General features: G+C 44.0%; 2 protein-coding genes across 2 annotated transcripts in view; both read left to right on the top strand.

Annotated features, from left to right (window-relative positions):
- The first annotated feature begins 6 nt into the window (after nucleotides 1–6).
- LOC137886818 (A-kinase anchor protein 10, mitochondrial-like) lies at nucleotides 7–3,009 on the top strand. Its single transcript, XM_068729460.1, has 6 exons — nucleotides 7–326; nucleotides 555–664; nucleotides 967–1,049; nucleotides 1,508–1,560; nucleotides 1,732–1,824; nucleotides 1,937–3,009. Exons 1-6 carry the CDS (start codon nucleotides 15–17, stop codon nucleotides 1,940–1,942), a joined length of 657 nt encoding a protein of 218 aa, XP_068585561.1. The 5' UTR covers nucleotides 7–14; the 3' UTR covers nucleotides 1,943–3,009.
- Nucleotides 3,010–5,032: 2,023 nt separating this feature from the next.
- LOC137886877 (LHFPL tetraspan subfamily member 7 protein) overlaps nucleotides 5,033–26,140 on the top strand; it is a 101,775-nt gene continuing 80,667 nt past the window's right edge. The window contains exon 1 of the mRNA XM_068729545.1: nucleotides 5,033–5,764. Within this exon, the coding sequence (XP_068585646.1) occupies nucleotides 5,390–5,764 (375 nt within the window). The 5' untranslated portion in view covers nucleotides 5,033–5,389. The remainder of the gene's footprint in view (nucleotides 5,765–26,140) is intronic.

Genomic DNA, 26,140 nt, shown 5'->3' with positions numbered 1-26,140 from the left:
TATACTGCTGACAAATGTGCCTCATGCTAATGAGATGCAAGCTGAACACTGTTGTGAGCGCTCGAAGGTCAGAAACAGACCTTTGTAACTTGTGCCCAGAAATACATCCCGCAGCTCATTATTCTCTTAACAGAGAGCGTTGTGTTGCCTTTGTTCAGGTCTACATGCCGGGCTTCCTGTCGAGCAACCTTTACTACAAATACCTGAGTGACCTCATCAACTCAGTGCGGGCGGACGAGTTTGTGAATGTCAGCGCTGCAGGTCAGGGCGGGCCGGCAGACGGCGAACGCTCGAGTTCAAATGTCGGTGACGCCTCTCAGACTCAGGTGACCCCCCCCCCCCCAAGACTTTAACCCACATCTTCAGCCCTGTGGGGGTGCTCCTCTTGTCTGCTGACATTTAGACCCGCTCCGCCTCCGTTGCATGAGATATTTCTGTTAATGCAGAAAGGTTGTGGTCGTACCTGTCGTCGTTTTAGACGACAATAACAACAAAAAAGTGATGTTCCCTGTAATGCTGCCAAACATTCAGTTCGTGGTTTCTTTGCTCTACAGCAAGGGGCCAAAAGGGCAGCGATCAAGATCCTGAAGAACTTCGACGAGGCGATCACGGTGGACGTGGCCAGCCTGGACCCCGAGTCCTTGTACCAGAGACCCTACGCTGGGTGAGTTTTGTGTGGTGAACTTATCGGATGGGTTAAGCTACAATTTCGGATTCAACCCGGCTAAATCTGTTTAAAATCATCTCTTTAATTGTGCAAATAATTGCTGTATCTTGGTCAAGTTCCTTGTTGTTTTTTACTTTTTTGGTTCTCTCCTTGCTGCCGTTCACCTCTAATGCCTGTAATCTATTTCGTTTTTATTGACTCCCTCTTAAAGTGTTTTGAAATATCCTGTACAAAATGATTCGAGAGCAAGATCTTGAAAAGTGAAAGTCTGTCTTCATCCCTCTCCTCTGTCCGCTCAGAAGGATGACGTTCGGGAAGGTGAATGAGATGGGCCAGTTTATCAGGGAGGCCGAGCCAGAGCCAGACGTGAAGAAATCCAAAGGCAAGATGGGCTCACACTTGTCTCTCTCTCCTCTACCAGTTATATTCTCTCTGTCTCATTATCCTCTCTGAGTCTTTGCCCCTCACTCCTGTCAGACTTTATCTCATTGCTCCTCGCAGTGAAAAACATCAACTCTCCGGCCGTGAATATAAACCTTGTTTGTGTCAGCTCCCATTCTCCCTGCAACCTTCTGAATTATTTAAGAACAACCCACCCTCCACTACTCTTATGATGCAACAACACACAAAATCTTTATTTATTATGTCCAAGTCTAGAACAGAGTACCAGACATTTGGCTCCAGAATAAGTAGGCCAAAGCACCGAATGCTTCAGCGTCTCAGGAGTCGCTCACCTTGACTTTGTTCAGTTTCTTTGCTCCGATTAAGATCCTGAAGTTTACGTGCTCACCGATGCGGTCCCCCTTTGTCTCACTCAGCCTTCTCTCTCCTCTCATTTAGGTTCCATGTTTTCTCAAGCCATGAAGAAATGGGTGCAAGGCAACTCAGACGAGGTGAGTCCACAAGATATTCATGAATGATTCAGTGGTCTGAGGCGCGTAGAGAGGCTCTCTGTGGCATGCATTCAAATTGACTTCAGCCCACGTCGTTATGGTTTCAGTAAAAGTCTGTGGTTAACGGTGTTGTTGTTTGGGTTTTTTTGTGCCGTTTCTCTCGGCATCAAGGCCCAGGAGGAGATGGCGTGGCAGATAGCCAAGATGATTGTCAACGACGTCGTCCACCAGTCAAATCACGACAGCCCCGGCAAGGCCACCAAGGTACAGAACTTCCCTCGATAGCTTCTTTCCTGGGCGGCGATGAGCGGAGCGACTGCAGAGCTGCTCTGAGTGTTCTCTTTTTGCTGAGTGTTCTCTTTTTGTCCGTCTGCAGTTATGACCCAGCTGAGGAACCGGAGGACTGTCGCTCCCCGTGGACGCTGGCCCAGCCCCTGACAAACTGTACAACAGGGTTCACCCCACAATGGACCTGCATCGCTCTGAGAACGAACAAGGCATTTTATCCCCCCCCCCTCCCCCGTGGTTGTTCACGCTTTGGACTAATGGGGGTGAAAAGTACTCCATCATTCCAATCTTCCAACTCCATAACACTACAAAGGTACACGTGTAGTCGACCAAAGGTAAAGCAGATCAGACGAGAGGAAGTCACTCCTGAAGAGAGGAAGCGTTACGGCACACACTGGAAGAAGCAGCACGTCGGTGTGGAGTGGACCTACGGAGGATGTGACAAAGACTGCATCACCCTCGCTCCCTCATGACAAACCTCCTTTTAAAACCATTCCTTGTTTTTTTTTTAAGATGAAGTTCTTTAGTTAGGGTCAGCCACGTATGGCCCAAGCGGATGAATGTCAGCGTTGCACAGTTTTTGGCTCACGCTTCTTCCCTCAGCCCGCCCGGAGTAGTGTTGCCCGCTGTTCACTGACGTGAGCTGCCCTAACCCTTGGCTGTTTATTTTCCGTACTGTTGATGATTTTTGGAAATGTGACAATGAAACGGAAGAAGAGACAACTCAGTCCTCGGACTGGCTGGCCTCCTATTTGAACCTCCCTGCACCTTTTACAGAGCGTAGAAGAAGAAATACTCCCCATATGAACTGAAGTGCTCCAGTTGTGTCGGAAAACTCCCAACTCCAATGTGCTAAATGTAGATTTCTGGTTTACCCCATATATTAATGTTTTTTATAGTGGTCGCTGTTTTTTTTTTTTAATGCATCTCTGAAACAAACGTCAGTGATGACCGGACTGTTCAACTGGAAAGTGTGCTCAGTGAATAAAACCATTTTTAAAAATGTATTATTTCTTTAGAGCTTTACCAAGACGTGGAAAAGAACCAGAAAAGACTCTTGGTGCTATGTACCACTAATGTTTTCTGACATGTATGTATGTGTACTTAATCTATAATATATTTAAATTGTGTTTGATTTAAATACATATATTATGAAATGTTTGTCTGTCTTCTTTTTTTGTTCTATTTCAGTGTCTGTATATTTATGAGGTTACTGACCACTAATTTGGTTATTTTGATACAGTCTTATGTTTACAGGGAAATTGTTATAAAAAAAATAATTTTCAGAACAGTTGAATTGTGGGAGAAGTGACAACAGCTTAAGGGTGAACTATTATCACCTCGGACCAGCTGGGGGCAGTGTTGGCTGCATTGTAATGTTGGGGTAAAACAGGAAAAGGAAAAAAAAGTGATGACACGGAACATTATTTCTGACATAAGTATGTCTACTTTTTCGATAAGGCTGCTTATCTTATAATGTTCCAGAAAAATCTACAAATTGTAAAGTACAGTTCATCCCAAAGTGCACAGAAGTCACCGTCAGTACAGTAGAACGCATTTTAAATGTAGTTTCGTTTTACTGTGAAATATAATGAAAGTGCAGAAATATCAGCTTTGCAAGGACCCAAACATTGTTCAAAAAATAATTAAATTCGATAACATTGTGTTTTAAAGCTAAAATTAGCTTGCTGCTAATTGGTGTTTACACACAAATAGCACAATAACAATGTGATCTGTCACCGCGTATAGTTAATGTCGCTTGAAGCCCCACGAGCTCTAAACTGAAGGCTACCTGCACGTGCAGGGGCAACGCCCACCTCAATACAAACGGGCAATCCCCATCCTGAGCGCTGATTGGCTGAGATGCTGTTACAATAAGTGACTGACCCAGACAGCGCAACAATGAAAACAGTAATCACTTCTTCTGTACATGTCGATGCTGAGAAGTATCTGTTTTGCCGAGTATTGAATTCATTCAGATTAAATAACCGTTAAGTGAAAAAGTTATTTTTCTGTTTTTATTAAAACGGTGTCTCCCACGCTCTTAATGAACGCCGTATCAATGCGCATCATGAGTGCAAGGTGCATTTGGACAAGTACCTGCGACTAGACGCCTAATCTGTCAGGTTCAAGAAGAGATGTGCAAAACACCGGAAAAGTGAGTATTTGCCTTCAGAATAAAAGTACATTTTGTTCTTAACGGCTTTCCTGCCACAGACCCCGAGTAGTAAACAATTCCTGCCAATCAACGTTATCTACCAGAAAACGTTTACATCTACTTTTACAAAAGTGCAACTTGTTTTTGTTGTCACTGTTGATCGAGTACGTAGTATGTCCATCTCCAAGATACATTGAGAAAGAAACGTGTGGCCTAAAAGAGACATAGATAACATACATCCAGCGATTTAGTATAGCAAGTCAATGAAGTTGGAGGACTCACGAGAGACATTCAAATGGAATGGTTAGAATTTAAACGGCTTGACCTAACTTTTCAGATTGATCAACTTTATTATCTCAGACAGGGAAATGTCTTTGGTCAAAGTGCTCCATGACATGGGGACAAAATAAAAGTCCACAGTGACAACAATAGAATAACGCACACAATAAGACCACAACATACTCATAAGAAAACACCATTTTAAATAGACTGAGAAAAATAAATGTGGTGGTCAAGCTCCGGAAAACAGCTGGATCCTACACTTCCCACAATGCAACCAATATAGCATAATTTAGTGCATCAAATGATTACATCCTCAGAAGTATTTTGTCAGACTTTTAAAAAGCTCCTTCAGATCAACAGAACACATTGTTTCACAGATTAGGACTGAGAAGTAGCCTCCTCGTCATGGCGAGTTAACTAACAGTTATTTGTAAAAACCGGTGTAGTGGCCTTTTAGTTGTAATTTTATAAATGTAGTCCTCGTTTTTGTTGTAAGGGCTCTATGGTAGAGCACTGCCTCAAACCTTGGTGCGCGTCTTCGCTCTGAATTTTACTTTGAAAATACCACCCGGAAGTAGTCATTTTAACTTTCGTGAGCTTGACGTTGTCCAGACGCACTCTTCTGAAACGCAAAGTGCGCCGTTGTCCGTCTTGAGGCAGAGCAGCACAAGTACCGCTCACACTGAGGAGACCTGCGGCTCCGGGACATGTTCGTGTCCGTGGGGGGGGGGGGGGGGGGGTTAATTGAACTGCTTCTCCACCTGCACCGGTATGACAACTGCGCATACAGTTTTGGGTGTGACAACAATCTCGCGCGCGCGTGTGTGTGTGTGCTTCAGGTTTGGTCTTTTTTCTATCCAGGCTGAGTGGAGACGCGGATGACTTGACTTGTATCGCCACCACTCCTCGCCACCACTCCTCCTGCTGATGTGCTCTGGACGTTTCATTAGTGGTCCAGACCAGATGTTCTGGACACACACACACACACACACACACTCACACACTCACACGCCGCTGCGGATGTCCAGTGATTTCTTTGCTTATGTAGTGCTGCTCAGGGGCTGAAGTTGAAGTCCTGCTCTTGAAGGCGTTGCGCTCCAAATGCATTCGCTCCTGGGCCGGGAGAAGAAAGAAGAAGAAGCCGGGTTCGGGATCGATCTGGGTCTGTCTCCGGGCTTTCTGCCCCAAGCTGCCACCATGTTCAGCTGCGTGGGCTGCTTCTGGGTGCTCCTCTCCTCCGCTCTGGTCGCCGTGTGCAGTTTCAGCTTCATATCCCCTGCCTGGATTGTTAAGGACCAGCTGAGGAACAACAACAACCACCAACACAACCATCACCACCAGCACCACCACAACAACAAGGACTCCGTGAGCTTCGGCTTGCTGTGGCACTGCTCGGAGTCTCTGGATCACATGTACCGCTGCTACACCTTCGGGGGACTGGGCAAATTCGCAGAGATCCCCTCCAGCTCCTGGCAGGTAGGTGACCATGAATGGATGAGAGTGTGTGGCATCAAGTGGGGGGGAAGAAGGGGACACTGCGAGAACGAGTGAGGAGCAAAGTCTTTGAGGAGCAAAGATGAATCAATCTGAGAAAATCACCCATCCTTCAAAATCATATTCAAGTGTCATTGCTGCCCCTGAATCAAACACAATTACACCTGATTAAAGAAGAAATTTAATCAAACCTGTTGATTTTTGCATCCCTAACAAGTCATTTATCATTAAAAGTTCAACTTCAAATAGTTGTTATGATGTAAATATCACAATATCCATGTTATCCCATGCATCCACAGTGGTTTCATTTGATTTTCCAGATGTTTTGGGAAGCCCACAGTGTTCACCTCAATGTCAGGGGTCACTGACCCCTCTTGGTCAAACTAAGCCCCGGTGAGCTGAAGTGCGAATCTCTCCACCCCGTGGTGCGAAACAAGCCGTGCAATTCTATCCTGCAACAAACGGCCTCACGAATGGGAGCATTTAAGGGTGAACGTTCAGTCACGACGGCGGGCCGATGTGGATCTTGACTTCGGGGAAGTTTGTGGACGTTGCAGCCTGATGCAGAGGCTCTGGGAGATATAGAGTTGTTTTGCTTGTTGGAGCAAAAAACAAGTTAGGAGTTTCTGGGACGCTTACTGTTGTTCATGCAGGATGTGTGGGATGCGTCCCATTCATTTCTACAGGCAGGTTTGGACTGCCAGCCTTGCACACACCTAAAAATACTGCTACGCTATACCAGCCACCTCTGGAGTTATGATTTATGCATGAAGGGGAATTAGCATTTGAAAGGGAGATATTAATAAGTGGCTGCCAGTGTGATTGTAGCGCGAGTGAGCGAATACGGAGCAGGTTGGTGTGTCATCGACGACATCGGCGTCCTCCGCTGAGCCGGAGGGTGTTGAAGCCTCGCGTAGCTTAAAGCCGGCACTCATTTTGTGCCAGTTAGCCGGTAGTCGGGGGAGTCTCTTCCCCAGTTCGTTAGTGAGCGCCGGGGGGGGGGGGGGGGGGGGGGGGTTGCTGGCGGTTGAACCCGAGCGCACAATCCGGCTCGCACAGCTGTTAATAAAGGTGAAAGGGCCATTAGGTTTTCATCAGAGCCACTTTATTACTCCACCACTCCTCACTGATGTGCGTGTCGTGGTGCTGACGCCCTCCATTTTCCGACATGTCAACAACAAATTTGCATGTAGAGACATGAACCTGCACGACAAGATTGTACACACACACACACACACACACACACACACACACACACACACACACACACGCCTCAGCAGCCATTATTCCCGCTCTGTGTCTGTGTTCAAAGAAGACAACTATTGAGCTCCGTGGCCTCAGTCAGAGTGGGAGAGTGTACTCTTGGCTCACTCTGCTGGAAAGGCAAGCTGAGCCCGGCAGGATGCTGTGCGAGTGAACCAGAGGAGGACGAGGACAGGACAGGGGCAGGAGGAAGAGGAGGAGGAGGAGGAGGCTCCCTGAAAGGCTGGCCTACTTGAGCCGTAGTTTCTCTGGGCTCCTGTCAAAAAGCTTTTTGCTTGGGCCATGCTGTCGTCCAGTGCTGCTGGCGGTCAGGAGCCCAGTGCTGTGTTGGCCGTTGCCAGGCTGGCAGAGTACCGCTGCATCCATTTACACACACACACACACACACACACACACACACACACACACACACACACACACACACACACACACACACACACACCCCTTTCAGATGTAAAAGAGGTCGGCAAACGAACACAGGCTTATGTCGCATTGTGTGAAGGACGGTCGAGATGGCAAAGATTCCCACTTTCACGACGTGAGACAATGTTGGGATGTACCGATATCAGATATCGGGCTGATCCTGACTCAAATATCTGGGTCAGGTATCGGTGACAATGTGGCCGATTTATTCAGTTCAGTTCTAAGTGGATAAACTATATACATTATAAACAGGGATTTTAATTGCGGTTTGGGATTTGATCAATTTGTTGCTGCATTAAAAACTACTGACGAGAATGTACGTCACCTGACGACTCATGATTGCAGTTTGGTTTCTGAAGTCACTTTTGTTAATTTATTCATTTATTTCCTTATCTTTTCCTTATTTTCTTCTCTTGACAAAGTTTGTTGATAGGTGTGTGTGGAGGGTGAAGGGTGGTGGGACTTGTTGTTTTATCTATTGGTACAAGTGCAATATGATAATATTAAGTATGTTTTATTAAGTGGATAATCACCTGAAAATATGAATATGTGTTTTCGTTACCTTAGAATAAGCCATTTATCTTCATACAGAGTTTCTACAACACTGGTTCTAAATGGGGCCATTTGCATTTTCGCGTCGGCCGCCATAGTTCTCCTACACAGGAGAAGTTTCAGTCGGTTGCAATCTGTAACCTCACCGCTAGATGACGCCAAATCCTACACACCGCACCTTTAAGACGAAACTTCTGAACTTTCAGATATATTCAGCCGTAATCAGGACTTGGATGTTACCATGAACGCTATTTACGAGTTGGAAAATGGTCTGTACCGTAACTTAACCCATGATCCATGAAAAGCGTTTATCATCGCAGCACCCATTCAGCTTCTTGTCACGGCAAAGCATTTGAAAACAGTCTATTCTGCATAAATTATTCCTTGTGTTACTTCTGCGTGTTTCTGCTTGGTCGCCTGATGTTTTCCGTCAGGCTGGATGCAGAGTGTAGCGGTGGTGCACGAGCGTGTTTGTGTACATGCGCGCATGAGCACACACCTGCGCGCGAGCGCAAGTGTGAAAGTTGCCCGGTCGAACGTGTCAGTGGAAGAGCTGCTGCTAGGTAAAGTGTGAAGGAGAAGGAGGAGGAGGAGGAGGTCGGCCTGCCAGAAAACATTTTCACCTTAACTTGTTAACAGCTTATGTGCTTCCAACTGCTTCGCAGCGCTAAACACTGGAGTTGGATTAACTTGGCCTCTGTGGTGACCAGTCAACAGCAGAGTGTGTGTGTGTGTGTGTGTGTGTGTGTGTGTGTGTGTGTGTGTGTGTGTGTGTGTGTGTGTACGTAAACAGGAGGAGGCGTTTGCTGCCTCTGTGGTGCCACGTGCTTCGGGCTTCTCACGCAGTACGTCGTCCGCTGAATGTCAAGGTTGTCTTGTAAGCCCAAACAAGTCGTGGCCGAGCTCCAGGAACGCTGATTGGAAAAACATCTGAGTTCCTCCACATCTTTTGTCCACCGGCACTGAAAATGGCAGCCGGAAGAGGCTGCAAAAAAAAAAAAAAAAAAAAAAGGGGATGTGATTGGCTTCCGCTAAAATCCTCTGACACGAGCGAGACAAAACAATCGCCCCGTGTTGTCCTCCCTCGCGCGCCAAGAAGATGAATTACAGACGTTAGCGGAGATGTTTCACCGGGCCTAATTGCCAGCTACCTATGACGAACACTTACTGGTGCATAAACCCTGCTAGACGCTCTTAAATGTCATTTCACCACCCAGTGAGCCACAGCTAGTTTTAAGTAGATGGATAACTCATTTAATGGAAATCACTTCTTTTGTCTTGCTGCTGCTCAGCATTGGTCTCGGCCCTCTTTCATTAATGTCAATAGTTTTAACAGGAGAAAGGATGTTCATTCACATGAAAATCTATTTCAATTTGTTGTAAATAGTAAAATGATTTGAAAGCCAGGATGTTGTTTTTACACTTCTTTAGCTAGAGAAATATTCTACAAGTAGTATATATTAAGTAACCATATTCAATGCTTGTGTTGCAGTGTAACGTAGGTAACGGACCTTTACGCAACTTACTTTAATTTGGTATCTTTTTGTGCACTCCTACTTTCTTAGGTCACCTTTACTTAAACGATGTCACTGAAGTCCAATGAAGCTGAAATCACCCCTTAAAGTCTCTGAGCACCCACACAGGTGTTTTCAGTTACATGATTAACACACTGTTGTATTATTTAATCTATTGTGTGAAGGGTGATGCAAGTTTTTTTTCTTCTTGTAAGTCAAGAGGAGGGTTCAAAGAAAACAGTAATAACCTGGGGGGGGGGGGGCTTGAAACATACCTCACCAGCCCACTCATTTTTTGTAGAGTCCCCTAAAGGGGAACTCCACCGATTTTACTTCAAAGTCTGTTTATAGGTCTTGGGGAGTATTACTGCATATGTGGGGGAAAAAGTAGTATGAAGCCTTTTGTGGCTCCAGAGGGAGCTGAATGAAATCTGATAAATTCAGCTTCGGTGTGGCCTGAAGACTACAAGTCTGAAAATGAAAATAGAAAGAAGTGAGTTTACCAGATCCCTCATCACACAGTACCTTAAAATAATGTAGTTTGACGTCCTCTCAGCCTTTTGAAGTCATCCAACAGTAGTCAAGAAAGTCAACAACATTACTTTACATATTTTGAAGGAGCTACATTGAATTGCTTACCAAATAGATTGGAAAACATTATGTTCACATTTTACTGACAGTGATTCAAGTCAGACTCATTAACTCAAAACATGCTCTCCTTTACTGACTGTCTAAGCGCTGCAACGATTCGTCAATTAGTACATCGACAGAAAATTAACTATTTTACCAATAACTGATTAATTGTGATGAGAATAAAATGATTCTCCAATTAGAATACTTTCTGGTTTTCTTTTATGATAGTCCAGAAAATATGTTTGGGTCTTGGACTTGTTGGTCGGACAAAACAAGTCATTTCAAGAAGTTGCCTAAATCGTCACATTTCTTAATAAAAAAATTATAGTTTGCTGGAGCCCTACACTCAAATAGGCCGTGCCGAGAGGAGACAAGTTGTTGCGGATACCCTGAAAAGAGGGAACGCACTGCTGATGAATATTCCTCTAGAACCTCATGTGACATGTGCCCTCCCAAGCAGAACACGGCGGCCTGCACTTGGCGGACAGCAGGTTCAGGCAGAGACTCGCCAGAGTGCTGCCTAATAACAGAATGATGGACAAGGTCTGGCCTCTCTCTGTCTGAACAACATGAGAGAGAACTGAAGGGTCTGCGCTCTTAGCTGGCCACGGGGGCCAGAAGGTCCTACGACACACACACACACACACACACACACACATTCCCAAGGGAGTCAATGCATTCCTTGCCACTTGCTGATAAATACGCCAGCTCAACGGACTAGCAGAGGGCTGTGAAACCTCCAGTGAACAGAAAGCCGTCATTTCGTCCTTGATGCAGGCTGGAGCTGCTCCTTCAGATTTACTGCTTCTCTCTCTCTCTCTCTCTCTCTCTCTCTCTCTCTCTCTCTCTCTCTCTCTCTGGTGAAAGCCATTATTTGTGTGGAAGTGTGTCTGCCTGTTATAGATGATGTTATGATTTCTAATGCGCATGTTGTATTCCTGCTTCCCCCACCCACCAGTGGGGAGTCCACTTGCACGAGAGACAAAAGGCGGACTCGTCTGGCTGCTTTTTCTCGCTGACCTCATTCTGTTTGGAGCGTCGTGTACAGTGCTTTACACTGAGACACGTTCACTACACACGCATTTATGATAACACACACACAAACACACACGTACCACTTTTGCACAGTGGGATGAAAAGAGGCAGAGTGATGCAAATGCATCACTCTGCCTCTTTACACACACACAAATTCTCTCACCCATCAGAGTGTGATCAAAAGAGACGTTGTACAGTAGCTGTCCATGTCAGCGCTGATGCAGTAATTAGGGGTTCAGGGAGGGATTGCAGAGGGACATTAGAACAGAAGAGAAAGAAGTAGACTCAGTGAGTTGATTTAATAAAAAAGTCCTTTGTTACCTCTCCATAAGCGGCACATTATCAATGCTCAAACAAGGCTGTATCCTCTCAAAACCAGCACACCGCCCCCGTGCACGAGCACAAAGCAGCCTCCATCGCACTCTGCGATAAACTGAGCTTCCTCTCAGCCGATATCATAAAAACCAATTCCACCTGTAACGCCACCGCCTCCAGTACATTCCCATACCCCCCCCCCCCTTGCTCGGCTTCCCCCTGACCTTTAGTCAGGGGAGACCTGGCCTCTTGTTGTCCGCTCACTTGCCCGTGAACAGAGAGCGGGAGAAAAGAGCAGAGGGTGCAGCGCATATGAGTGGAGAAAACGGTGGGGGGTCAAGAGTCGTGTTTTACTACCATCCTCTCCCGCCGGGTTGTTTTCTTCAGGTGGCTGGTTTAGAGTAGAGCTACACATCACCCCCCCACCCTGCTGGTGGTAAAGCTTATACAGTAACCGCTGCCCTAAGGAGACAAACGCATCCTCGGCTCGGTCCTCATGTAATTCAAAGTGTTTTGTGCTTGCTTGTCTGTTCACCTTGACTTATACCAGGTACATAAATAGACTCATTGCAAAAACTTCAGTGTGGCGCAGGAGAAGCCGTGGAATAAGAGATAGATGTTTGGTCCTTTTGACAGCAAGTCCCGCGTGAATCGCGTGGTGTGCTGACTTATTATCATACTGTGCATGTTTACTCCAAGGCCGCCGTCTGACTGGTGACAGAATTAATGGTCGGCCGTGTGTGTACAGAGGAGCGCTTTGCTCTGATAGATTTGGGGATGAATGGGCCATTCGGATGGCATCCTGATTCTTGTTTTTACTACCTCACCAGTCACAATTTGCATTTTCTCTTGTTTCAACTATAAACCATTCTAAACCTCCAGTATGTTTACGGCTACATAATGCAATTTGACTACAATAACTGTTGGAATGGGTTAGAGCGTTATAATGGTGCGCTGATACGTCAGGCTGGTATTTATTTTTTGCTGTTTGCATGAGCAGTAATTTGTTTTCAACAAAGGACTATACTAGTGGCTCTGCATTCATTACACCGTTAACTACAAATGGTGCAAACTACATACATAACTGCTCATCCTTTTTGAAAGTGCACCATGAGTTTTAAAATGTCATACAGATTTATTTTTACCATCCAAGCAGCTACTGGTCTCAATTGATGTTGGCACACAATTAAATTCAACATACAGAGACATGCTTTAGAAAGGTAATCCACCATTGGGAATTTCAGGTTGTCCGTGCGCCCGTCCGTCCATCCCATTCTCGTGAACGCAATATCTCCGGAACACCTCGAGGGAATTTCTTCAAATTTGGCATCTACTTGGACTTGAGCATGAAGTGATAAGTTCTGGGCCATAAGAATTCTTATGCTTATTATGATAATACACTGTAACTTGACTTGTTGGCATAGAACACTAAGGCGGTACTTCTAGTTAGAGGAGATGACGTTATTATGTGGGAATACAGTTACAAGCAGAGACTGTTCTCAAAGCTCTCCATGATGATACCTTCAAGGTTACTCTGACATCCAAGACATCAGAACATCAGAGTCGGCCGCTGTGTCAGAAGCTCTTTTTTTTTTTTTTAACCACATTTTAATCCTTTTTTTGTAATCTCGCTCTCAAATCAGGTTTACTTGTCCATCACAGGGAAGTTCCAAATCTAGTGCTGTCTTGAAGAAGGATTCAAAGCATGACTCTCTGGAGGGAAGGAAATCAAGTTAAAAGGCTTTGGAGAACGGCTGGCAGTGACTGTAGTCCATTCGATTCAGTTTTAAGAGACTGGAACTTGTTGTTGGCTCACAGCAACGTCACGATACAGACACAATTCACAGTCAGATCTCCGACATCGTGTCACAAATACTCACAGCGCCTGAGTTACACATTGGAATGGGAAGCATGCAAAATCAAGCAGGGCCCTTTAAACTCAGCTACGCACATGTCATTGTTGCCATCGATGGCAATATTTTGGGTTGCAGTAGAGGGCTCGTCTCATCTCTTTCATTTTTTAAATAACCCATTTGTTCAAAACAGACACACATAACGGGAGCAGTATGGGGGTCACCATCTTGCACAAGGACACTTCCTTCAGTGATGACTGTACTGCCCAAACTACAGCCTCCCGCTAAAGGCTTTTTTCTCTCCACATGATTAAAAAATTGAAAATTCTGGGAACCGCCTTAACTGCCTTGAGGAAGGGCGTGTCCTTTTCAAGGCAATCCAGTCTCACTCTAGCGTCTGCAGATTTTGGCACAAATACCTGGCCGTAAGATTTTTCAAGGGGAGCGGGTCAGGAGGTCAAACGCAGCACACGGGAGAGGAATTGAAAGTGCAGAGGAGCAGCTGTCCAGATGATAGATAGAACAGGTGCCATAGGGAGAGATGATGATGGTGATGATGATGAAGAAGAAGAGGAGACAGAGGGGAACACGTTGATATGCATTTCAAAACCCATCTAGGTGAAGTAGAGAAGAAATCAGTCCGGGCCGAGAAGGAGAAGGATTTATGATCTCATCAGCGTTGATGGATGGATGGCACAGTGCAGCGTGTGATAATTTTCTGCTGCTTTTAAAAAAATAAATAAATAAATATATATATATATATATATATATATATATATTTGATATCTCACACTCTCACAGCAGCGGGCACAGCGACACAGTCAAAAAGGTGAGGCAAAGGTTTATTCAAATATTGGCTGAACTCCCGGAAGCAGCAGCACACGCGTTTATCTCTCTTATGAATTATACTCTGTGCTTCGACGATATTTAAGAGCCTCTGACCAGCAGTCCCAAGGTACACACGGCGAGCTGTCTGGCTGATTGGGGGGGGGGCAGCATTACCGAGTGCTGTTTCCTTCACGGGGGGAAACGGCTGAGTCAGCGGGCTCCGGGAGGCCGCCGTCCATTTGTTAAGCGGCCTGTCACTTCCACTGCCCTCACTGTGGATCCTGCGGGTAGTTTATGTATTGATTTAACAGTGAGCCTTTCTCCATTTTTTTAACATAAATGATGGCTCACTTGGCTCGATGCACTGGAGCCGGCTGTGGCGGCGCGAGGCCCCGGCCTCCATCAGTAGTCAAAGCACAGGGGTTGCAGGTACAAGAGCTCGGGGTAACGGAGAGGAAAACGCTTTGGTACGGTAAATACAGGAAACAAGATGCTCGTCGGAGGCGAAGATGCTAGTGTGATGCAGCCAACTATATTTTTGTGATACCTTACTGCGTCCGGATATAGTATTTTTATTTTTTTTTTACTGCTCCACTTTTCCACTTCTCACAAATCCTGCAACATCAAAACACAAAGCTCCTGGGATCTCGACCGAGCTCCCAAACATAACTTCGCCGCTGAATCCCGAAGCGACTTGTGCAGCTTCACAGGAGAAAAATCCCAAGTGTGTACACTTGTTCAGTGTTATATAACGGAGAATATCACTGCACTTCTGCTTTGAAATAACTCAGTTTTCAGACAGTTTAGACATGTCAGACAAAAAGAAACTTAGCCGTCGGTTGGGACAAGAATTGCCGGTGTTCCCCTCAAATGAGGGAATTGCAGCATCTTATCAGATTCTCTTACTCTCTACTAGTAGAAGAAGAGACTCACTGCAACTATGTAGATTGAAGCAGCCTTTAGGTCTTGCACACAGTTCTAAGAATGGACAGCAGCAGGTATTGCTGGAGTTTGATTTATCATAATAGCACCATCAAGTATATCTATTTGTTTAAATATATCTAAATGTTAGAAATTCACATGAATGACATCCGCATATTGAGAACTAGTGTGAATATAGTGTGGTCTGAATGGGTCAACATAGAGCCTGTTTGACTTAGTTTTGACTGTACTACTGAAGAGGCATAGCAGGTGTATGGTAAGGCTGTCATGGAAAAGGCAAGGGAAGGCCGCCACGATAAAAAGAGTCGAGCTGTGCTGAGCGGCAAGTCACAGGAAAAGTCTTTCAACTCCCACTAGAAAGATAAAGCTGACTATGACAAATTGGTACATGCAATTCACATTAAAAACCATACAAACATTACTCACACCCACATGACAGGGAAAGTGACACACTGTGATTTCCTGGGTTTAATTAAAAAAAGATTGACGTATCAAAAGAAAACAGAGGAAGAGCTTAAAAGGGCAAAGGCGATGTCAGCCACACTATATAAGACGATGTAAGAACAGAATAAGTCAGTCACTTTCCGGAGAATGACTCGGGTTGTGTTCTTTGCTTGAAGAATAAACTCTGTCTGATTCCAGTACGTTCTTCATTAGGACACCAATAGGTATTAAGTATAGAATAAGAACAGAGTTGGGGAACATTAGTTTAGACTTCATTGACTGGCCCGATTTTCATGAAACTCAGTGGAAGGGTGTAACATTGGCCAAGGAAGAATACAATTTTGAAGCAGATCTGAATTACACGGCGAATACACGCTTTATTTGTCCCCTGATGGAAACTGCTCTGGCGAAGGTCTGCGCTCTCTGAGTGCCCTTCAAGTTGATTCAAGCGCCCTTTCTTTCTCACTAAAAGCAGCTAAGGGGAAAAAAATATTCCTCGATAAAAAGTTAATTTCCTGCTCTGCAACTGTGAAGAGTTTGCTGCTGTGTTAATGTGCAGCTCCACAGAGAGAACTGAATGAAAAGAAAAGAGGAATATGGGCAAACGCAGCAGGACACGGGTAAAAGCAGACACATAATAAAGTAATTTGGATGCAAGTCAATTTGTACATCAGTGTAACATCTCAGATCAAAATCTAGATTTGCCATTATAAGTCTGTTTGTGCTTGTGAATGTAACCCTTCCAAGGCCAGACCAATAAGTTGTTTATTTCCTTTAGCACGCCAGTAAGTAATGACTTTAATAAAAAAACAGTCGCTCACTGCTGACCATTATTCCTGCACAACTCCCTTTGCTCCGAAGCGCTCTTCGTGAATGGAATCATGCTTTTAGATTCATGTAATTGTTTACATGCTGGAATTCTCATTACAGAAAGCATAGTTGAACTCGCGCATCATTTATCAGTTTTCGCCCAGTAAGGCGTCAAGAACAGCGGACCGCAAAAGTGATCGTAATTAGGGACCCACAGTGTAATGATGAACTGTCATGGCGTTGGATGAAGCAGCTCGCCGGCGTGTTGTTGTCCAGTTACATCATTCGTTCATCATTCACCTCAAGCCTCTATAGGGGCCTCTGGGCTGCTTAACATGCCACAGATGCTCCTTCTGATACTTCATCAGACTGATGCAACTGCGATCCAGACCCAGTAACACACTTTGTTTATTATCCCCCCGAGGAGATCCGCTTTCTTCTTGATTTGTGTGAAAAAAGAAGATTCCTGACTTATTTACCAGCGAGAAGAGCGCACTGCTCCATCTCGAGACATAAAACCGTAGAGGCGGGGTTTCTGTAGATATTCTCTAGTTGATTTCAAACATTTCTAAATATTCCCCCACATGCTCATTTGTGGGGGTCAGGAAGTTTACTGTAATCTGAGTGTGACGCGGAGCAGTCCGACTTGCTGATGAAAGGAAGCAGAGTGGGGGAGGCTGATACTGTAGCATTTTTGAGTCGGTACAGTACAGTATGCATGAATTATGAAATGTGCACTTGGGACCGGCACTAGTGCAGATCATGCATAAATGCAAGAGCAAGCTGGGCTGTGTGTGAGTGTTTGAGGGTGTGAGAGCTGAAGGACGGCCTCCCACACGCTCCCTTATAAACATCTCCATTACAGGTGGAGGAGGCCTGGGCCATGTGGGCACACTTCATGTCCGCTATCTGTTCAAATGTATCATCACAAACTGGTGGGGAGATCTGTACTTGTCACGCCAATCTGCAAACTCACAAATCATCTGGGAATTGTCATCCGCTTCAAACTGGATTGTTGAAAGAAGCTCACTCTTTAGAAGATGCTGTCCTCTGCAGATCACTGATTTAAATCATTTTCTCACACTTTTCAGGCTAATTTCCGGACTGCAACTCATGTAAAGTTCAAACCACATGTGGCACTCATCACGTTTCCATACTGTAATAAACAGATAAACATACGTGTATATGAAGGATGTCTGACAGCCCTGTGGTTCAAATGTGGCTAAGCTAATTCAGGCTAACACAATGTTATCAGGCTAATGTTACCCTGTTAGTTTTCATCCTGTTAATTTCTTTTTTCTTTTTTTTAATCCTGGATTAGTTATCTTGAATAAAAGTGTGCTCTTTGAAAATAAAGGCAACGTGAGTAGAGAGTCAAAACCATGATCAGCACGCACCCAGCGCTGGTGTCGTGTATGGCAAGCCTCCCAACATGCACTGGTGCAACACTCATGGACATGTCTCATTTTATGTGTGCTGTCAAATTGCAGCTGCTTTTTTTGCGGTTTACGTTGTGCTCCACAGCGTGAATATGGCACTGTGGTACAATAATGAGGTCCTTGTAAATGGGTTAGAAGTACAAAGTACAACACTTTGATGTGGTAATCATAAGCCTGCTGCAGCTAATGATTCTCCTGTATAGTATTTATATTTAAGAATATTAGCTCACTGCAAAGTCTTTAGTCCAAAATCACATTTGGACTAATAAAAAACTTGCTAAAGTCTATTTAACATTTAAGGAATAGTTCAACATTTTGGGAAATATATTTATCCGCTTTCTTATTGGGAGTTAGATGACAAGATCGATACAACTCTCATATCTTTAACGTAAATATGAAGCTACCATGCTACCATCTCTAGTTAGCTTAGCTTAGCACAAGGACTGGACAGCTAGTTTCCGAAGGTTCAAATTGAGATTTAATTTTAATACTTAAGATATATAATGCGTTAATTTGTGAGCTGTCAAAGTGCTGGTAGGCTAAGCAGATTTTGCTACCTTGGGCCAGAGCCAGGCTGTGTCCAGCCTTTATGCTAAGCTAAGCTAAACTGCCAGTTGTCCATAGGCTACCTTATTTCCTACTAACAGTTCCAGATACATTTTATACCAACTTCAAAGAACTGAAAAATACAGACTCATGTCAAATCATGAGCCTAATCGCCACGTATAAAGAACAGCATCACACGCTGTTCTTTGGTAAATGTACCGATTATGTTATGCAATTCGGTTTACAGTTCACAATTTACATTGTACAATGTGCACAATGTAAACGTGACAGTTTCCATGTGCCTTTCAAGTAAGATATTTTGCTTGTTTTCACCTCAGTGGTGGCAGTTTGAGTAGGTGGACTGATGCGTTTTATTATCAAGACTTGAGTCATACATTTGGTTCATCTGTAAACAGGACTAAGTGAGCATCAGCTACTAGGAGGATAAGATGTCTCCAGATGGATCCTTACTGTATGTGGGCTGTAGTGTTATTATGCCGTCGTGAGACAGTACAGTATTCCTCTTTCACTTTGAAACGGCAAATTGCGCCTCCCTTCTCTCTCTCTCTCTCTCTCTCTCTCTCTCTCTCTCTCTTTCTCCCTCTCCTGCAGTGCTGTGGTTGTTTGATGTAATGTAAATATCAAACATCATTTCTAGATTGGGCCTCTTTGTGCACCAATTACGCTCTGCTGTTTGTTGGGATGCCAAACATACGTTTTTTTCTAATGAGCAAACGTGCTGATTAACAGTTGCTCTCTCTTTTTTTCACAGAATTTATTCACTTCATTCTTAATTTGAACAGTATGCTTTTTATCCATTTCTTATTAGCATCTGCTTTCAAAGCCAAGAGACAAAACGAGACAAATTCCATGGCTGGTGTCTTTTGAAGTGACTCTTGGGGGAGGGGGGGAGGGAGGCCTGACTCAAAAGTATCAGTTGCACTATAATTCAATTACAACATCTTTTGAGAGAGAGGAGAAAGGGGTAACTCTGCCCGGGGTTCCTCCCTTTTGACTACCCATCAGCCCCCAACACCAGCAGCCTATTATAAGAGTTGAATAAAAACCTCTGGCCCGGCTCTGAGGATGTCATCATTAAATCAGACTGTAAGGGATCCCATACATTTCAAAGCAGCTATTTGATCCCCCTATCTGACCCGATCCGCTTTTGTGATCTATTATGAACAAGAGTGCGATGGAGAGGAGAGACGAGAGGCGGTATTAACAAGTTTCTGGTTAGATGCAGTTTTTTTTTTTTTGGGGGGGGGGTTGTTTTTCTTCCTCTGCCTGCACCTCAACCTGTACACCCCTCCTCCATCTCTTCCCCTCCTCTACAGGACATCAACTACCATTTAATTGACAGTAGAGGGAGATAAAAGAAGCAGGAGAGAAATACCCCCCCGGTATATGATGACTGTGATCTCACGCTGTAGTTTGGAGGATGAGGACGATGTGAGTTATACTGTTCTGATCTCTGCACTGTGAGAGCACTGCCAGATGGACACTTAATCACTTGCCGTACAATTCTTGATTAACCCCTTATCATCATCAGTGGATCAAGGAGGGACTTGACTCGTCTCGTAACTTTCCACAGTGTTTCTTGTGCTGTTAATCAACGGGACTGCAGGGCCGCAGTGCTTCACGTAGTTTGGAAACTGAAGTATTTCTTTCTCAGAGCAATGCGCCAAAAATAGAAGCTTTTATCTGCGTCCTATAGCCCTCCATAACATTCTCTGTATGAGTCATTGTCTGCGCTGCTCCACCTGAGGGTTTCATAAAGATGATTCTCCATTGGGACGATATACTAGCATGCATCTATTTCCTCTTCCTGCGCCGCAGCTGAAACTAGAGCTGTGGTTTATGTCTTTCTCCAGCAGTTCGGGGACCGGAGACTCACTGAAGTTCTCCGGCAGGTTGGCAGGTACCCCGAGGCAGTTTACATTCATACAACTTCTAACCATAGACAGAAATAAATCTTCTCCTAAACGTTTTTTTTGAAAACGGAGAACGCAGAGTGGCTTTAACGTGCCAAAAGCTCCAGTAATTTCTCTCTGGAGTAACCTGTGGTCTCGTTTTGGCTTTTAGTGGTTTGTTGGAAACATTTAGGCCGCAATTTTTTTTACCTTTGAACATCACTGATGAGCAGTTCATCACATGTAAAGTGTAATTATTATTGTTGACTGAAGGTATTAACTTTAAAGAGCCTTATGGGGAAATTACAGTGTGTTCAAGACCAAAGGGAAAACGAGGAACGAGTAAAAACTGCATTACCTGGCTGCTAACAATCTTGCAGTTATTTTATAGTATATATACATTCTATATATATATATATATATATATATATATATATATATATATATATATATATATATATATTATCAGCTGTCATCATTCAGACTCACATGACACTGGAAGATGAGCATTAAGATGCTTCACTGGCTACTGTCGTGTATTGTCAAGGTCATTGGAAGCAAACTTTTAACGAATTAGGCTCATTTCCATCAACTGGCTTAGAGCGAATAAACTCGGCTACGCAAAGAGTAGTTTGGTCAGAAGTTGTCTGTAAAGGCTGCGCTTTACGCGTGGCTGTAATCCACCAGTAGTACTAACTGGAAACTAAAAGAGTCCTCTTGGCCATCTAACCCATCTGCGAGAAAAAAATAGAGAAAAGGTCTTCAGGAATTTCTTCCTTTTGGGCAATCTTATACAGCTGATCAGACGTGAGTTTTATGCAGCAACAAAAGCAAAAAGCACCTCAAGCGAATCGTTTTTACACAATAAGCTATTCATATTGAATTTTTCCGTTCGCATTGAGCTTTTCTAATGCGATCCTTCAAAATGTGCATAATGCACATTTACAGAAACGCGGCTAGTGTGAACACAGTTAGTGAATAGTTGATACTGACATAAGGTCATGGAGCAGCTTTGGCTCATTGATTAACAATAACTTGGATTCATTCATCACCCCAGAGCCCAGACGTCCCTTTGGTCTCCAGGTGGTTCAGCAGGTGGCAGTCAGTGCAGCTGTGGGACAAACTGGAACCAGGACAGCTACACAGGAGCACTGTGGGAATGGCTGGATTTCACCTGCTAAAAGATTGAAATGGTTGTTGAGCCCCTATTGACTCCCGCTATACATGGCAGTTTCACTATCTCCCCATGATGATCAAAATCCAACCAGCACTCTGGAATAGAACTACCTGGTCCCATTTTTTTTCCGTGTTAATTACTCAGGAGTTATTTGATTAAACACAACTTTAGATAGTAATATGGACCATGTGAGCTCAATATAATCTGAAATAATACATTTTATGATGGATTTTCACATAGACCCTCCCCCCCCATAAGCATTGTATTCACAAACAATCTTATCATGGAATCATCCTAAATGGACCTGACCGCTTCTAACTAAGAGAACTCCAAAACAGTTACCTGACTCCCTACAGTGATTGGTTGACAGGTCTGTGTCCGTGAATGTGAATGAAACTGAATCAAGTGAATCTAAATGAAAGTAGATTGATAGATTTTATTTTAAATGTTTTGAGATGTTTTTATGTCACAGATTTCATACATGAATTGAATCGATCCTTGAAGATTTTACATCAGTGTGTTCACATTAGGGTCTCTGTTTCAGATACAAACATACACATATGCAAAAAAATCACAACCCCAGTCTGTTTGGTTGGTAAAATACAGTCCACTAGACAGAAGTTGGAGTAAGAACAGCAATGACAGGCTGAAGTTCGTGCAGACTCTGAACCAACATCCTGCCCCGAACTGTGATCCAAATCAAACATCCTCGTAAAGTGCATTATTATTAAGGCGTGTGTGTTTCCTGCACGGGCTCATATATGGCATTTCTCCCAGTTCATTCCACTCTCACACACTGTGTGTGTGTGTGTTTGTGTGAAAGCGTCACTCTGACTGTACGAGAAATTCCCACTGTGTTTTCATTTAACATGACACCAAAGACTCGACACCACTTTAAAGCATTGCTTTGCAGCAGGGAGCGTCTTGTGCGTAAATTTTTTCTAGCGTTGCTGTGTTTCTTGGCTCTTGTTGGGCAGATATTAGAGATATTGACACCGATAATATAAAGGAGCGGTGGCACAAAACATTATAAATGTCCCAATTCACGGCCCAAACTGAGCGGAAGCTTGTGATGGAGGTACCATGAAGACGGCCGCAAAATAAATATTCAAACTATTCCAGGTAGTAGAGTGTGGAGATGAGTCCCAAACAGCTGCAGTAAATATGCCCATATGGTGAGATTAATGGAGAAAGTTTGGCTTTTTAAGAAAATGTGCTGAAATGCAAAAATCTGTCTCTCAGAGCACATTGAATTATTTAAGTATTACATTTTTAAATTATTAATTTTAACCTGATTGCATTATAGCTGGCACTTGACCTTGTGTATCTGGTTAAGAAAGCTAACAGCCAGAGTGTTCCTGTCCCACTTTAAGGAGCTAAGAAGACTGAAGGAAGCATCAACTTCAGTTTGCAAGGAAACAGTTGTGCTTACTAGCGACTAACCAAGTGAGCAAAGAAGCTAGCGTCGACATACAAGAGGCCTGTCACAGTCAGAGCTCTAGTAGAAAACAAAGAGACAAAGAAAATGCATTGTTGAATACTTGCATTTTTTAGTCAGCTGATCTAACGTTAAAGGTAAGAGAGCATAGTATGTGTGAAGAGTGTCTTTCTAGCAGACCGCACAGTATGGCCACCTCAATATCTTTTTTTTCTGTTTGGAAAAACATCTCTCTCTGAGATTCTCTTCTGCTCCTGAAGAACAAATTACAGAGGCAAGCTTCAGGCAGAAAATGATGTAAGGTTGTTGTGTCTTTGAACCATATCTCAAAGAATAACCGGAGCGGGTCGACAGCTCAGCTTGTGAACCGGTGTTTCATGGTGTTTTGGTCACTTTATTTGCTGAAGGCACGTCCATATAAACCACTCTGAAATCACACAAACCCTTTTATTCATTCGTCTTTCAACTTTTATTCCACATTCAGTTATTAATTATTCTTCAACCAGCTGACGTACGATTCCAACGAGATATTAGAAATTAATATGAGATATGAGAAATTAAGTGAGTGATTCTTAATAGTTTATATGCCTCTCCTTTACTCGGGTGACAACCATCTGAAGGAAGCAGAAAAACCTCTGTGCTTATGTCTTATAATGATTTATTCCTCACAGGTTCTACTTCAAAACAACAGGCGTGTTGAAGCCGCACAGAGTGAAAATAGTTTAAAAATGATGCACATTTCCATGAAAAGTCAAAGATGAAATAAAACTTCTCTCTCAAACTAATAACTCCCTCAGGGCTGTCTGTTCCTGCCATTCGTCTCCCAGTGTCTCCATCCATCGGCTTTGTGCTCCAGAGTTTTAAGAGTCTGGCCAAAGCGTTGCCTGGAGCTCCTCATTTTTTACTTAAAATAAAGATAGACGTGTGATGAGCAACATGGGAAACATGAGCAACAATTACCAGGATCGTGTTTATGTAGCAATATGAAGAAGGAGCAACTATTTTATTCTCAGACTTATTATTTGCATGTCAAACAGTCCAGTCTAACTGAAGGAAACCATGAATAATTTCAGAAATAAAAAACTAGAATGCCTTTTTAGCTTCATTTTCATTTTAGTTATGGCACTACTGGTATTTAAAAGCAGATGGTTATTGTATGGATCAGTGTGATGATGAATAAAATCCCGCTATTACAAACAGAAAACACAGTCGGTGACAGTGAGATCTTCAAAGTGTCCAGAAACTAACTTACAACCAACAAAGATATTTCAACCAGGAGACCACTGTTTGCTCCCCATGTGAAACGAGAAGTCAAAACTGATTTATCTGTTAACTTGCGTACTTAAATAACGGCACTTTCATAGTTATTTTAAACCATATGGTGATCTTTTCCTCAAACTAACTTATTATTTTGTTCTCTAAACCTAACTATGTAGTTTTGTGATCTAAACCTAACTATGTTGTGCTCTAAAGCTAACTAAGTAGTTTCCTGTGAAGACGGAAAAGTATTTTGAAAAGACCATATGCATGTAGCAAGCAGAAATGTACATGTGTTGCTGTCTTTTGTAGGAAAACGCTTGTTGTATGAGGATACCTTTAATGGGATGTATGGCAATCTATGTATTATCACACCCCGTATCCAAGTGCACCACGGTGCAGGCAAACTTTGTCAGGAAATTACCTAAAGTGCAGGAAGCACTCGACTCACTGCAATCTGCACAAGGTTCATGAAAGTAAAGCCGTTAGTCTTATTTGAATCTGAAACCGATTTTTAGCCATCGGGCGTCACTGTAGCTTTCACACATTAACCAACAAGTGCTTTTTTCCGTGCCTGATAATACATCGAAGTATCATACACAGCGTGGGACTTTATAATGTGTCACAACCTTTTCAATCTACAGTAACAGGATGTCCCCCTCTGAATGTACATGTGTTTGTATGCTAACACTGAGCTAACACTTCATGTGCGTCCCGTGTGTGTGTATGTCCATGTCCTCCTAAGTGCTCCTGAATGTCACATCCTATCTGCAGCCTGTCCCCGAGGCACAAATGGACACTCCATCCACTTGTCAGGTGATTAATCTCCGCTCCCCTCTCTCCCTCTCTCTCTCTCTCTCTTCCTCTCTCTCTCTCTCTGTCTCTCTCTCTCTCTCTCTCTCTCTCTGTCTCTCTCCCTCATCTCCTCTCCATCTCGTATCCACTCTGTACACACAGCTTCGTCAGCCATTCAGAGGACCGTCACACGCACCCACACACACACACACACACACACACACACACACACACACACACACACACACACACACACACACACTTACTGAACTCCCTCCGCCAGTCTCCGCCCAGTAAAGATCAATGAGGAAGACAGATGTATTATTCAGAGCATTCATTTGAGAGGTGGAGGGGGCTGCTTTTTCATTTTTTGTATTAGTACTCTGGCAGGATTATCAGGATTCCTGTGAAAGATGATGAAGTCACAGGACGAGCAAGGAGAGAGAAAGTACAGGGGAAGGTAAACGGTTTACAGAGAGCGGACTGGACAGGCGGTGGATGGAGCAGAAACAGCTCTGGCGGCTCAGAGATGTTCTGGGAAGCTGTGTCGCGGTGCTAATGGGTTTCTACAGGCAGAACATGTCGAGGCCGATGCTTTAGTGCGACCGCTGGGCTCTCACGCTGCTGAATGCTGATTAGTGACGGGATTGCCGAGGGAAGCTCACAGAAGACGGCGCACCTGTGCGCATTTGGCAACGTACACTGAAGCACACACGCACGGGTGAGATCCGGCGGGCGATGTGGCAAACTCGGCAGCTCCCGCTGCATATCTTGTCCTCCATTAGGGCGAGACGTTCGGTCGTAAAGTGGTGGTGTTGTTTCTGTCAAGGGCCAGGGGATGAGCATTTACTGTATCCACTCCCTGGCACTTCTGAGGGGCAGAAACCTTCCACTTTTCACAACCCCAGGTTGAAACATTTAGCCATTCAGTCCAGGCTTGGAAAGGAAAAGTGCGTTTAATGAGACATGCCCTGCCATCTCCGGCTTGTAACCCCCAATTGAGGAGACAATGAAATTTCATTGGCCCGTACTGTGTAATCCCCGACTTCCTTAATGTAATTGGAAATCAAAGAGTCCCATTCAGACTGTCCCTTTATTACTCAAAGCAGCTGGATGGAGGGCTTTTTGTATCCCTGCGGTTATTGGTCTCCAACAGGCTTAAGATGTGGGCCATTTACTGT

Source organism: Cebidichthys violaceus, unplaced genomic scaffold (genome assembly GCF_023349555.1).
Source record: "Cebidichthys violaceus isolate CVI_PGR_0920_01 unplaced genomic scaffold, fCebVio1.0.p SCAF_46, whole genome shotgun sequence".
Lineage (NCBI taxonomy): Eukaryota > Metazoa > Chordata > Actinopteri > Perciformes > Stichaeidae > Cebidichthys > Cebidichthys violaceus.
The sequence above is the reverse complement of the archived record's forward strand: the minus strand, read 5'-3'. Positions and strand labels throughout refer to the sequence as shown.

Coding starts and splice junctions, on each gene's coding strand:
- LOC137886818 (XM_068729460.1), top strand. CDS start 15: ATGTGCCTCATGCTAATGAGATGCAAGCTGAACACTGTTGTGAGCGCT. Junction 1,050..1,507: donor AGACGTGAAGAAATCCAAAG/GCAAGATGGGCT, acceptor CCTCTCATTTAG/GTTCCATGTTTTCTCAAGCC. Junction 1,561..1,731: donor TGCAAGGCAACTCAGACGAG/GTGAGTCCACAA, acceptor CTCGGCATCAAG/GCCCAGGAGGAGATGGCGTG.